This window comes from Macrotis lagotis, chromosome 1, assembly GCF_037893015.1.
Source record: "Macrotis lagotis isolate mMagLag1 chromosome 1, bilby.v1.9.chrom.fasta, whole genome shotgun sequence".
NCBI classification, from domain to species: domain Eukaryota; kingdom Metazoa; phylum Chordata; class Mammalia; order Peramelemorphia; family Peramelidae; genus Macrotis; species Macrotis lagotis.
The window spans coordinates 120098236-120113565 of NC_133658.1; the positions used below are offsets into that span (position 1 = coordinate 120098236).

The 15330-nt window shown below is 34.6% G+C and overlaps 1 protein-coding gene across 13 annotated transcripts in view; it reads left to right on the forward strand.

Moving 5' to 3' along the window:
• EHBP1 (EH domain binding protein 1) overlaps nucleotides 1–15330 on the forward strand; it is a 369287-nt gene that overhangs the window by 288473 nt on the left and 65484 nt on the right. For 7 of the 13 annotated variants that reach the window (XM_074207073.1, XM_074207081.1, XM_074206999.1 and 4 more), the window contains 4 exons: nucleotides 2391–2515; nucleotides 5014–5152; nucleotides 5307–5413; nucleotides 8426–8549. In XM_074207073.1, the coding sequence (XP_074063174.1) occupies nucleotides 2391–2515; nucleotides 5014–5152; nucleotides 5307–5413; nucleotides 8426–8549 (495 nt within the window). Of the gene's footprint in view, nucleotides 1–2387; nucleotides 2516–5013; nucleotides 5153–5306; nucleotides 5414–8425; nucleotides 8550–15330 lie in introns of all 13 variants that reach the window. The other 6 variants (XM_074206989.1, XM_074207026.1, XM_074207007.1 and 3 more) reach the window with 1 other exon arrangement.

The following is a 15330-nucleotide window of genomic DNA, read 5'->3' on the forward strand; positions in this document are numbered from 1 at the left end:
TCACATTTTATCTAGAATGTTTCTGTAGAATTGGTCAAAATATAGATTTAACAAATATTACTCAAAGTTCGAAATGTAAATCACACTCTTGGATAGTAATACACAGATTTTTTTCTGATTTCATTTAAAGGTTCTGATTTTCTTTTATTATAATATGATGATACAGTTGTTGGGCCCATTCTAGACTAACTTTAATCATGTCATAGATTGGGCTACATCTTTTTAGTGTAAAGTCTTCTTTGAGTTTTTTTGGCATACTTATAATTTGATCATCAATGCCTTCAAAATCAAATGTAAGTAGCGGTTATCCAATTGTTTGAAGGGCTTTGATACTCTGCTTCCTTATTTAAAATTATGGATGGGCTCCCAAATACTTAGTTTTTTCATGCTCAGAACTAAGGATGGACATTAAGAATTACATTGCATTTCTGTTAATTCTAAGATCTTCACTCTCAGCTCCCCTATGTTGACCTGCACCATGCTTTGCCTCCCTCCCTAATTAGAAACAGCATAATTCTCTCCTGATTAACAGAGGACATTCTTGAAAAAAGTGTGAAATCTGCTATGAAGTTTCTATATGCTCTTATTATGGAAACTCAAATGATAAAATGTTATTATCTAAAAAGGATTTCATATTTGTTAAAACAAAAGACTGAACTACCACTTTGAAATCACATGCATGAGGGTTTGTGGAAAGATGCCACCAGAAGGAGAAAAAAAAGGTATTTTTCCTGTCTCATTTTTAAACTTTTTCTTCCAATATGATTCTGTTAAGGACATCAGCATCATTTTTATCATAGATCTTCCTTTAATTCCTGAGGTGTTCCATAAGAGCAGACTATAAATAGGAATAGACAAAAAAAACAGATCCTGTCCTCAAGCAACTTACAGTCTATAAAATAATATTAAAAAAAGAGAAACATGACTATATTAGTAACCATTATTTAGATGTCTCTAAATTGAAAGGCATAGGTCTTTGATCAAATGGTCACTGTTTATAAGAGCAAATTTTTTATTAATCACCCCAAAATTCAATCAACTAGCAAATTTGTTTAAGTTAAATTTTGTCTTCCATTTTTTTACTGATTTATGTAGTCAGGAATGAAAGCATTTGCTAAATTAAACTGGACAAATGTTGCTTCCATATTTCTTAATGCTTTATTTTAGCTTAATGCAATAAAAATATCAAAATATTAGAATATCTTTATCATGTAAAAGTAAGATGTTATGAATATATATGCTATTAGCTTACCACCTTTAACTATTATAAAATGTGAACCTAGTCCTATACCAATAAACTTGGTCTAAACCAATTCAACAAGCATTTATTAGGCATCTACTATGTGAAGGCTCTGGAGATACAAAGACAAAATGAAAAATAATTCTTGCACCATTTATACCTGAATATGTAATACACTTAAGTAGTAATAATTTCTGGCTATATAGAGAATGATTATCACATTAAGAACTTATAACAAACTGCTTTGACATAATGGAATATTTGAAAATGTGGTAGGAATTTGCATGATAACAAAAACACTGGAATTTTTAAATTACATATAACTGCTATTTTGAAATTCATTTTATAGGTCATTTAATTACCATTATACACATATCACATACACACAAACACACTCACACACTTATTTCTTCATATGTGTATAGAGGCACTAATTATTCAAATGCTACTTTCTCACCTACTACCATTAATAGTAACTTTGGATAAGGGTGGGGGGTCCAAATCTTGACTTCCTTGGTCTAGTAGGAAAGAAATGTCTGAATAAGGAAGCTTTTTCTGCCAAGGTAGCTCAGCACTTTCTCTAAAACTTGTAGGCTTCAAGATCTGCTTCAACCACCAAGGGCTTAAGTGATCCCTTCCATTGTCACACAGTCATTGTTGATTCCCACTGAAACCCAAATAGATCATTTTTAGTCTTGATCTTGTAGAGGAAAGAGTCTCTAAGTGGAAACTGAGATCTGGATTCAAATGCCACTCCTGACAGATTGTGTGAGAGACCCTGAACAAATCATATAACTTTTCTGGGTCCCAGTTTTCTCATCCATAAAATAGGAATAATAATGTACATACACCTTCTCTCACAGAGTTGGGAGGTAAGCTTAAGCTATAAAACTTAAGATTTTGGATAAATCTGAGCTATTCTTGTTATTTTTTTTGTTTTGCTTGTATTTTGTGAGAAGAGTTTTGAAGGAAAAGACCTTTTCAGATATAAAACTATGTATAAGACTATATATGCTTAGCTTCAAATGTTATTTTAGAATCTATCATCTTTTCTTTAATTTAAAATTATAGTTATGTTTATGTGATTTATTCTAAAAATCAATAGTCTGCACAGTCATTCATTTGTATATGATATTTGCATATTTAGCAGAACAAAACAGTAAATTGGTGGTGGATTTGAAAGTGAAGAAGTTCCTAGAAGCTCAGCCACAGGTGGCAAACTCCCTGAGTGCTGCTCAGAAAACTGTGACTGAGGACTTTGAGCAAGATGTGAAGGTAAGACTTGGGGGCGGGGGGGACTTTAGTCTCAGGACTTGTGAGGAGGTTCTGAATTGACAATATTATACCAAATCTTTATGTTTAGAAATGTGGAAAATTTGTGTGGTTCAATGTTCAGAAAATGGAATTCCATTATAATAATACATTTATTTTTACTTATAGTCTTTAAAGGAACTAGCACTTTAAACTGATTATTCCAGTAAAATAGAGGATCTATAAAAAAAAAAAAATTCTGAATTTCTTGAAGTAAACCGTGTCATTTTCCAAGAAGGCTAAGAGAAATGAAGCATACTTCTCCTGTTTTCTCCAGCCTTTATACCTGTAAAATTTATCTATGATTTTAACATAGTAAAATTCCTATCACACCATTGTATGGGTGGCATATGCAGAAATAAATATTAAGATCCAGAAATGGGCTCTATGTGTGCGTGTGTAATTTTGCCTTTGCTACTGGCAGCATTTTAACCATACTAAGCTACTCTCCATTTTTCACTCTTATTTACCATTAGGCTATTTAAATTATCACCACCTCTGCTTTTCTTCCCCTTCCTTTTACCTTATGACTAATATCTTTATGGCTTTGGGGCACTTGCAGTTCTGTATAACTTTTCACCCACCTGCAGACTGCAGGGACAGCCCTGCTGACTGAAAGGATTTCCTTCTCCAGAAACAGAGATTCTTTGAAGTTCCAAAACAATGACTTTCATTGCTTTTCCCTTATACTGTCGGTTTCTATAAATTGGTGATGAAAGTGTGTGGCAGCACCAGAGGACTTTCAGTCTCTATCTTTGAACAAAAGGAAGCTTGGATCAAGTCTGATTTTTTGCGTTCAATTTAGCTTTCTGCAGTGGATTTAATGCAAAATGAAGCTAGCCTAAGAATAATACAATGGATTGAAAAGGCTAACTGAATTAGTGGGTTTAGAGGAATACATTTGTAAAGTGGCAGAAGTCCCTAGTCATAAAAAGGTTTCTTAAAATGGGATTTGCTAGCTAATCACAGTGATATTTTAGCATGTGTCAGGCCTAAAAAAATTAGCCATGTTTGTTTATTTTGATAAAGACTTATGTTCAGACTATTAGTTATTGAAATAGCAGTAAAAAAGTATCTATTTGTATATATATTAAACCAAAATTAATTTCTCTCCAGCAGTAAAACTTAAAAAATGTAGATGTGATAATCAGCAAATGATAAATTTATTGAACAACTTGTAAAAATATAGAATATGGACATTTCTATTAATGTGACTGATAAAAATTATGGAATTTTATACTACTCTTTCTCATTTGCATTAATTTTTAAAATTTATTCTAATAAAAGGTGTGTCATAAGAAGTTACCTTTGTATGGATCTTTTTAACTTAGACCTTAAAAACAGTATTTAGAAAGGACATATACATTGGGCCTCTCTTCTTATGGGGCTGTCTATACTGAGTTGGATTTGTTTTTTAAATAAAATGCAGTTTACACGTTTATAAATGAGGCATTCTGTGTTTGTGGAAAAGGATAAACTGTTACCTTCCCTTGAGGATTCTGTATCCCAGGCCTCCTTGAGGCTAGAGAATAGGCCATTGGAGAACTCCCTCATTACTGATTGTCTCAATGCAGAGGAAGGGCAAAGTCTTGGTAGCTTTTGATAACCAGTTTCAGCATTCAGCAGGCTTAGCTATTAGTCATGCATCTTAGCCTTTCCCTATTTACTTTCAAAACACTTAATAAAAATAATAAAAGATTAGGTATAAAATGAAATATTTGTTTGGTACACAGCACCTCGGTATCTGCAGCTTCCACACATTGCAGTGGTTCAGTCTTCTGGGATATTTCATGTTGATAGAACCATTTGAATTTGTTACCAGTATTAACATAGGAAGCTCTGGAAAAGATAATTGTAGTTTCCTTAGCTGTAAAAGGCTTACTTACAAATCTGGCTTTGGAAAGTTATAGCTGATGAAATGCAGTTCATTGGGGTAGTATTATAATCCTACCTTTTAGCCTTCATCCAGCATTAGTGGTTTATCTCAATGGGCATAAAATTAGAAACTAGTTATTCTTGTCATACAAGTCTGTGGGTCTATATAAACCGATATAGTTCTTTGCTGGACAGAATAGTGGAAGGAAAATACTTGAGGCAGCATGGCTTTATAATCACAGATCATGTGGATGTAAATGTTTACAAAGTTTTTTAGTTTTTGATTTTTTTAACATAATGATACCTGCTTAACTACATTTTACCTAAAGTTGTTCATTGGGGCAATAGAACTTGCAAGGTAGTGGTTTAAAGAGTATAACTGTACCAGAAAAGCTTGTATCCATTTTTTAAAAGTTTGGTATTTTGCCCTCTTTTAAGTAGCTAGTCTTCTCACTCTCAAAAACTATAACCTAAGTATTGAGATTCAGAAAACTTAGAAAAATCAATAAGGAAAATTTCACCTTTTTATTTTGTGAGTTCACTATTTTTGAAATCTAGTAATACTCTGCATTTTGTTTTTCTGATAGAATGGGACAGAAGATCTCCGAGCTGAGCATTTACAAAAAGCAGCAGAACGTTTTAGAAATCCTGTTGTGTTCAACAAGGATTCTACAGTCAGAAAAACTCAACTTCAGTCATTCAGTCAGTATGTGGAGAACAGACCAGGTAAGAAAATTTTTTTTAAAATGTTTTTCTAGCCTGTGATTTAATAGTATTTAACAATAAAAATATTAAAAACCTGATAGTGTAAGTCCTCATTTCAATACACAAATATCAAGCTTTATAATAATTTTACATGTCTTTCCCCTTTTTTTTCAAGAGATGAAAAGGCAGAGATCAATACAGGAAGATACAAAGAGAGGAAATGAGGAGAAGACGGCGATAACTGAAACTCAGAGGAAGCCATCAGAAGATGAAGTGCTTAATGTATATTAATTTTTTGTCTGGTTTCATGATTGCTGATAATTCCAGACTGTATGTGGAAATAGTGCCTTTATTTGTTAAAATGAGATGTTAGGTTTTTTTAGATGTCAATCTACAGTGCATTCAAAGCAGAGTGAGAGGGGTGCACTGTTGAATTAGTCTGCAGTGTGGTGATAATTGTCAGATAAAAAAAATGAATTTTTCAGAGTTCCACAGCCCCAGCTTCCTTGAGACATTTCCATCAGGGCACTTCCCATAAAGAGATTCCAGTATTGATCTACCGGGAGGATTTTAATTATTACAATAGCAGATACCGCAGAGCTGCAGTTAGAGGGAAAAGTCACATGAGACCTGCTAGAATTTCTCAGCCAACCCATTTTGTTGGCTTGGGTTAATGGGTGTTCAACCTTTCCATTATCCAGATCAGCCGTGAATTACTAGCTGAATGATGTTTGCATTAATATAATATATATGGTAATTTCTTCACTTAATTAACGGGGAGGTTCAGCTCAGTAGGGGTATGGGCTGATCATGTGTAAAATTGATTTGTGAGGGAAATATTTGATAGACCGCAGGGAGAAAGCTGCTTTTGATGGACAGCTGCAGGACAGAAGCAGGAAGAACAAGTTTTAGCCTGAATTTTTGTAAGGAAACATACCATGGTTTTTGATGGTGCCATTTTGGTTGATGTTCATAGTTGACTTAATATCACCATTGTTTATATTAAAACAGGATGCCCTTGGTTAGTGATTTTGTATACCTTAAAGGAACACTAAAATTTCTGTCCTGGCCCTGAGATTTTTTAGTGTTCTTACATCTCCTTTTAATATTTTCAAGTAGCTATCTTTTAAGCGACCTCTAAAATCTTAGTAAATTCATAGTATTTGTATTTATCTGCACATAGACACTTAAGACACCCTCACAAACCATTTAATTTAATTTCTGTTTAACTTTTAATATACTATACATTCAAACAAGGACAGAACAAGTATAGGATTTTTTGCTATTTTAAAATGAACTACAATAAGTAAAAGTCAAGTTGTATGCCACTTCTCCCCCAGATTTATTTTCCTCCTCTTACTCCATATGTAGATACCACAGTGTCTCAATTTTTTTTCATCTGGATGTAGGGTCATAGGGGGAGATTGTTTTGGAAAAACTATTGCTGATAGTGGTTAAATAGCACAAGGTAGAGAGATTACTAAACTAGAATGTTTCTTTAAAAAATATGTACATTCTTTATGAAGCTGCCATTATAAGAGTTCTTGACTTTTTTATGCCATGGACCCAAAGACTGTGGATCCCTTCCCAGAATAAGGTTTTTCACCCACATTCATAATTGAAAGAAATGCTAGGTTTTATTTAGAAGTTAGTGAAAATAAAGGTGTCTTCCACCACCCCTATCCAATTTCACAGAAACCATATCACTTCTCAAAAGAACAGAGTGGGTCAGCCTGGTAGCCCCCAATCTCGTGTTGCCCCTTCACCCACAAACCCCTGGGTAAGAATCAAATCTATTGAGATACCTTGAAGATCTATGGATGCCAGTTTAAAAACTTTTACATCATAGTCTTAAGCTTTTGCAGTTACAGATATAACCTACATAGTGAGGAAGAGTGCACATATTAATTGAGTGTAAAAGAACATCGTATTACTCTTAGCAGATCTTCCTAAGATGTCATCAGTGTTATCTGAAAGACTTCAACTTTTAGATTTTTAGCTGTTTTGACTGATTTAAAAATCAGTTAATATGAAAATTGAGATCATATGTGAGTATTGTAGTTCCAAAGGAGTAACCTTCATATTCCCTTCCTCTGTTAGTTCCCTATGTAATGAATAAGCACAATCCCCAAACTGGCCCATCTCTATCATACTTTTCAATCTTGCAACTCTGCTAAGGAGCCTTGGGAGAGAATTCCTCATGGTTTCTTGGAGATTACCATGTTCATCTGGAGGGAGGATTCTTTGATGTAGAAGAGGGTTTTCCCCCCCTATTTCTTATCTGGAAGGAGTACCTCAGCAGCAACATAATATTTCTCAGCAGCTATTCAGGCCTCTGTTAAAGCCCCAGGAATGTCTGACTGAACTCGTGCTCCAAGGAGAGCAACAATTAATCTATCTCCGTGACAATAACTAAAGTAATGACTGCTACCCAAGTGCTAGTTAGAAATATATTTGTTTTGTAGTTATAATCTTGAAATAAAATTTCAGATTTACTGGCATTTACATTTCAATGGTCTTCAATCTATAACAATAAGTAAGAGCAATTGTTGACATTTTAAGAGTCTTATTGCCATAATTTCTTACCCAGTCTGCAAGGCTATAAAATAGATAAATGAACATATAGAGCTAGACTTCCTGACCAGAGTCACTATTAAGAGCTATGTAGAGATGTTTGAAACCACCTGTCAGTGTAGAAATCACAATTACATTAATTATCTATATGTTGACAGGGTTCTAGTTCTGCATTGAAGAATGAAAACTTGCTTTTAGAAAAATTTGAAGTATTGGAATGTCTACAATAGCATGGACACTAAGGAACACTTTTTTTTAAGTCTAAGTTTTGTTTGTGGGTTTTTTTTTTAAATCCAGTATGTTTGGGATAGATTGACTTCTTTGAGAATTTATTATTTAACCAAGCTTATTTCCCAGGTGCTATACTCTTGAGCAAAATAAGCTCACTAAACTGCTGGAGCTTTCTTATAACTAGTACAAGGATGATTACAGTGCTTTAAGGCTCCTTATCTGTGTTTTAAAAGCTTTGTCAACAATAAGGAAAATTAAAATTTTGTAAAACCAAATGCAAAATCATAAGGGCAAATACCATTATAAAATTATCTTTATAAAATAGTTGCCATAATTGTAATATTTGGCAAACTGGTTAAAAGGTAGTTTGCATTTTGGTATCAGTTGTGATATTTGGTTCTTTAGGTAAGTGCTTTACTAAGTGTTTATGGAAAAGAAAAATGCAACTTACAAGTGATTTTTTTTCTTCTTGTTTGTTCTCGTTAACAGAAAGGGTTCAAAGACACCAGTCAGTATGTTGTAGGAGAGTTGGCAGCACTAGAGAATGAGCAAAAGCAAATTGACACCCGTGCCGCGCTGGTGGAGAAGCGCCTCCGCTATCTCATGGACACAGGTACGGTGCCCAATTACACTGTAAACAGTTTTGGCAAATTGAGCGTTCACAAACTCTTATAGAGTTTTGGAAGTGTGAATCTTTGAAGCCTGAATGTTCAGCAAAACTGCCTTGAAAATAAAAAGGCTGCGATTTGCAGCCACCTCTCTGGGCCCTGGTGATAAGAGTGCCTTCATGGGAAGTGATAACTCGCCCTGATACCGTGTGAGCCAGCACTATTGAACAGTGTGCTCATCCATGCAGAGTTGGAATACACATCTGTGCCTCATTGATATGCCACTGCTTTAAAAAAAAAAGTAAGATCTTCACTGTTCTACTGATTCATTGGGGGGAAAAAGATTTGGCCTGCTAAAGCCATGTACGGCATGAAACAGAGCACAGTACATGGGGGAAGGCTCCATTGACTAGATCACTGAAATTTGAGAATACTATCTGGTTACTGATGCTCCACAATTATTTTTTTTCAGGAGAACAGGTTTTTAAAAGTCTGTAATACCTTGTGTCATAGGTGCATTTGAAAGGATTAAAGTATATACCAAGGTTTTTCCAAATGCATTATAGCTGCAAGTTTCAGTCCTAAGCAGAAGTTGGATTGGCATTAAATGCTGATTGCCAAGGGCGATTAAGGAGATTTAACCACAATAAGCTGTGTGAAACAAAAATTATGTTTCTTTTTTTAAATGTTGCCACCAAAAGTGAAAAGAGAAATTAAAAGAAAATGTATAAATGTACCTAAAACACATATACACACATTTATATACATATAACACGTGACATAATAAGGAATATGTGAAAAAAATAACATTGTCTTGTTTCAAATTGGACCCCAAAAAAAGGATTTCCTTAGAAGTTCAGGTAGGTACTTTGAATTGCTGATCTCGGCTAAAATAAATAAATAGAAGTAAATAGCATGATTTAAGAAGGGCATGCCTACTTGAATTTTTCACTTTGCCATTTTAACTTTGGCTCACAAGGACAGTTTTCTTATGTATACACAAAATGAATGAACTTCCAAATTGTATTTACAATTATAGATCTACAAGCATGAGTATTTGGAATTGGTATAAAGGCCATCTTTTAAATGAGGAATTTAGAAATGGATATACTTGGCAGGTGACATGAAGTTATTTAGTTGACAATGTGTATATGTAACAGGTGTCTCTATGACTGATAACACAATTTTTATTATTTCAGATTTGACTTTTCCTCATTTTAATTTTTTAACAAAATTGACAAAGTAGAATCCTTGTGAAAATAGAAATATTGGTTAATGTTGCTTTCTCAGTCTTTCAGAATTGGAGTAGTCTATGTATATGTATGTATATGGCAACACCTTACTCATTCAGAGGTCATTTATTTGGTATCTTCAGCTATGTCTCCCAGCTCAATTCTGAGCTGGGAACAGCCAAAGAAAATGTAACAAAGTCATACTCATTCCTTTTTGCCATGGGAAACACCTATAGACCCTTACTTAGATCCTGTTTACTTTTATGTTAGACACAATTCTACAAGATTATCTACTTTCTTGGCCCAAATTAGATTAAAAGCATCTAGTAAGAAGGTGGAAGCCAGGAACACTCAAAGAAGTAAGAAATGACAGCTGATAGATATTAGTGAGATAGAACTCAGAAAAATTCTAAAAGTAGATACAACAAACTAAATAAGCACAGAAATCAAAATCATTTAGTGTAATGACAAATAGCCCAGGACAATTGAGAACATTAAAGAACAGTCTATTTAATGTTCATAATTACTATCTTAATTCATCAAGAAAAGGTTAATTTATATTCATTATAAATTTAATTTTTATTATGTAAGGAAATTTTATAAAGAATCCAAAGCAGAATTATTAACAATTCACTGCTAAAAGAGCTTATCTTGGAGCAGCTAGGTAGTACAGTGAATAGAGGACCGGTCCTGGAGACAGGAGGACCTGAGTTCAATTCTGACCTCAGACACTTATTACTTTCTTAGCTGTGTGACCTTGGACAAGTCACTTAACCCCATTGCCTTGCAAAAAAAACCAAAAAAAAGATTATTTTTATTTTTTAATTGATTTTTATAAAATAGTTCATTATTTTATGATGTTTAATGTTTGTCCTTTATTCTCAAAGACCATGGCATCAGGGAGGTAATGCCATGACAGGTGAGTAAATTGGATTTGAATGAGGGGGTGCTGTGCTAAGCCATCAGTCTCACTTTCTCCCCTGGAGCCATCTGGATCCAGTGGCCAGATATGAATCAAAATGGCTAGCTAGAGGTAGCCCTGGATGTGAGGCAATCAGAGTTAAGTGACTTGCCCTAGGTCTTATAGCTAGTAAGAGTTAAGTGCTTGAGGCCAGCTTTGAACTCAAGTCTTCCTGTTTTTAGAACCACCTAACTGTCCCATGATGCTGAGTACTTGAGGTGTTACTGTTATGTTTTTGTGTTATCTATCGAAAGAGAACAGAATTTTTTAAAAAAACGAACTTTCATTCACTATACTTTTTTTTCTTTCTCCTCCAACCCATTAGTCTATTTCAGTGTGAATCATGACCTAGACATATCTGGACTCCCCTTCTTACTAATTTAAAACCAGTCATAATCCATATGACTCCTAGAAAGACCAGAGGGATTGCATGACCTCTTAAGAACTTCAGATTCACACCTAAATAGAATCAAATTCATCTCAACTGATTTCACTTTGGTCTCTAGTATACTTAAACCTAGAGTCAGGTCCAGAATTCAATTGGTTCTTTCTAAGATTGTCTAGAAATGGAGGCTGCTTCAACCCAAGAATCCCTTTTTGTGTCCAATTTTAAATCTGACTAACCCCTGGAATGCTAGTGACAAAGGATGCTAGACATTTGCCTTCCTTCATCTTGAAAATTGTTAGATTTCCTATTTGCTTTAAACACTTATAATTAATACTATTAATAATTGTTATTATTGCTATATAATTATTATGTAATTTCGTCAATCTGTCCATGCTTTAATGTTTGTAAAGCATTTTCCTCATATCATCTCTATGGAATAGGTAGTATTATAATCATTGCAATTTTATAGATGAGGAAGCTGAGGCCCAGGAAAGTTAATGATTTGCCAAGTCACAAAGTCTGTCATTCCCAGGATTCAAAAAAGTGCCAGACTTCAAATCAACCCTCTATCTAGTATCCCCAGTTAACTCTATATAAGTAATAGTAGTGATTTATATCTACCATTTTCAGATGACTCCAGCATCTATTTCCTTAAGTATTTATTATTACTATTATTTAGATAGCTAGGTGACTCAGTGGTTAAGCAAGTTAAACTTGGAGCCAGTAAGGCCTGGGTTCAAATTCTACCTCAAACCATAACCACCTGTGTGACTCTGGGTGAGTTACTTTAACATTCCTTACTTCCTTTGCCTCATCTGTAAAATGGGCATAAAACTAGCACCTTTACCTTTGAGGATTGTGGTGAGCTGAGAATTAAATTATTTAATATTTGTCAAATGCTTTGCAAACCTTGAAAGCACTCCGTAATGCAAGGTCTTCTTATTGTCAGAATAATACTATATGCAGGTAGGGCAAGTTTTATCATTCCCATTTTACAGGTGAGGAAACAGACACAACAACAGTCTGTGGCTGCCCAGCAACACTGGAAGCACATGTTCAGATGCCTAGGCTAGAGGTGTTTCACTCTGGTCTCTCTTTGCCAATACTCTGAGAATCCCTGACTGCCCTTTAGAGGCATTTCTACTAGTGCCGACTCCAGGAAAATCACGTGGGTCAGCTGTCTAGTGATGAGCTAGAGAAACATGTTTTATTTGAAATATGAAATTTTTATATAAGTACAAAGAGGACCCAACTTAAATTGGATTCTTTTTCCTAAATTCATTTGTAGGTTGGTTAGGATTCCATATGGATTTTCCCATAGAGACCCTGAGGACTTGGTAGGCCAACCTACAAAAGCCTAGTTAACCCAGTAAGTAGCTAAAATATGATTAACTGTAACTTAGAGCCTCTGTCACTTCAGTACCTTCAAGGAATGGGAGGAATGGGAAGTGAGACCCTGAGTCTGAGCCCCGGGCAGGGCCTGTCAGTTTGGGGCCCTCCGCTAATCAACTTACCTGACTGTTTCCTAGAACTGTTCTTTCACTCGCAAAGTAAAGAGAAGGTATGCCTGTACCTTGCAGAGTAAAGATGAGGTATTACTATAGCCAGTCAGAAAGGGGCTCTCTGGGCCCCCCCAGACACATCCAAGGAACCTTTAAGGGGCAAATAAGAGCTCAGAGAGAGGCTTTGTCCACACTTAGATGGATGGATTCTTCAGGAAGTCTAGATGAATAGGAGACTATCTTCACACAGTCGATATTAGATTATGTTGCTATCTGTGCTTAAATTTTTCTTACTGGATGCATCATTTTCAGACATCTCAGGACTCTGTCACGCTTTATAACAGATACCATAGAATTTTGTATTTCATTTTATTATTTGTGTTTTAAAAGACACTTTTAAAAAAGTTTCCAACATCAGTTTGTTGAGAGCAATGGAGATTGTTAGACTGAAATTGTGCATGTTTTCTAAGCTGACACTTTGTATAGTTAAGTATAGCCCTGGGTGTATTTGTACAGCAGTGTTGTAACCTCTTGAAAAATGGAGTTTATAATGGAAATGCTGATGGGCCCCTTTACTATAGTGATGCAAATGGTGCCCCTATAATGAACAGCCTTTCTTTTTGATTCTCAACCTGTTTTCATTTGATGGTTTTCCAACTTCCTTGGATGGAACAGTAATGTTTTTAAATTTCAATGGCTTAGAAAAAAAAATGGTGACAATATTTTATTTACATTTTGTGAGTAAAAATATAAATGTGAGAAAAAGTAACCACTCAACAAAAGAGCATCTTGCTTACAATTAACTCCTAACCTCTAAGGACCTGACTCCAAATAAAATATCTATCTTTGTTCCACTTAAGCCCACAGATCCAAAAATGTTATTTAGTAAAAGACTCTTTCCCCTGCTCTTTATTCTTACCCCCACTTCCCTCAAAACTTATTATCTGACTGTTAAAATACATTAAATTTACTTGGGGAAGTAGGGAGTAAATATTCTAAGAAATATGCTTCTCTTTTTTTGTGCCATATAGTCCCTTTTCTAAGGTCTCATTTTAGACACAGGACTCTAAAGCCTTAGTACCAAAAAGCTCTCTAAATCAGGGAATGGATGGGGGGGGTATATTTGAGGAAAAGTGTAGCAAGCTGCATGGGTTGCTGCTGGGAGCTGTGTCCCTCTTGCTTCTTACAATCACTTGCTATCTTGTTTGACATACTTTACCTAACACATCTCTCCCTCTTTTACTGCCAAATTTAACAGGTTCTGATAAGTGATCCTTTGGGATATTCGGTCCCTATTTCATCATTTTGATTAATAGCTCAGAAGAGACTGTGATCACTTGTGTTATCATCTTTAGCTGGCTAACATTCATTTAGCTAGTGAATAAAATGTCCCTTAGCCAATCCTTTTGGGCCATTAAAGAAGGCAACAAGATTGTGTTCCTCCCACGCTGTTCCCTGAGACTTGATAGCAGTGTAGGATACATGACAAATCAGACAGTGTCAATTCCTCCTCATTTAGAACAACCAGAGGAGAAAAAGCAGACTAGACTACCCTTCAAAACAAAGAGGCAGGATCGTTGGCTGTTAATCTTGAGAAGGTTCGGAAATTTGAAAGCTAGTACCCTCAGAGGCAGCTTTCAACTCGGTGACTTAGGATAAGCTACTCCTGATTTACCTAGAGATGCTTTTCCAAGGTGTGTTTAAAAAACAAAACTAATTAAAATTACAGGTGACTAACTGACGTTGAATTTATATAGTCACATTTGTATTAACAGCCTGTAATTTATGTCACTGGGTATGTATATGTTTTTTGGGTAAACCTTCCTGCACTTTTAACTTAAAATAGAAATATAATCTTTGCTTGTTCCAACATGAAAATATAATCTCAATTCCAGAGTATTAGATTGTGCTGGTTAAATTATAAGACTGTGTAGAAAATGAGTGCTTCTTGTAGTCTGAACACAGAATAATCTGATTAATGTCTAAATTAGGACATTTCTAGAAGAATTTCTGTATTGATGTTTCTGGATTGATACATATGATGATAAATTTGTTTCTGATCAGTAGGAAAAAAATGGCATTTAGCAAAAGGTAAAAACTAAGAAGAGACATTTATATGATCAAAGGCTAAAATCTCATAATTCAGGATTATTGATAGACTTTTTTCTCCCTTGTAATGACCAACATTAAATGATCACAGAGACAGAATTATCTTGTTATTCCAACAGCACAACTTCACCACTGAAGCTGTTCTCTGTGACATGGATAAAATACATGCCATAATATCACATTCAATGTAATTGCAAAATTCACAGTGCAATTAAAGCATTAAAAAAATTTTCATAATGATTCTGCAGCAGCCATGCTATGTATTACTCATCTAGAAAATGAGGGATTTGGACTAAATGATCACTAAAATCCCTTCAAGTTCTAGACACACCTTTGATTCTCTTTTATCTATATTTTTTCAATTTTTCATTCAGTTTTTTCATTTGAAACTTTTGTAATCAGTAATGTTATTGTCAGTTCATGATTGTTTTTTAAACTTATTTTTCCTGGTTAACTACAGTGTTATAAATATAAGTATATACATTTATATAATTTGTATTTACTAAATGAGAACTTGTGCATATTACCTACTGATGAGCATGTTTATGGTGCTATATGATTAACACACTCTATTGACCATTGATCATAAAAATA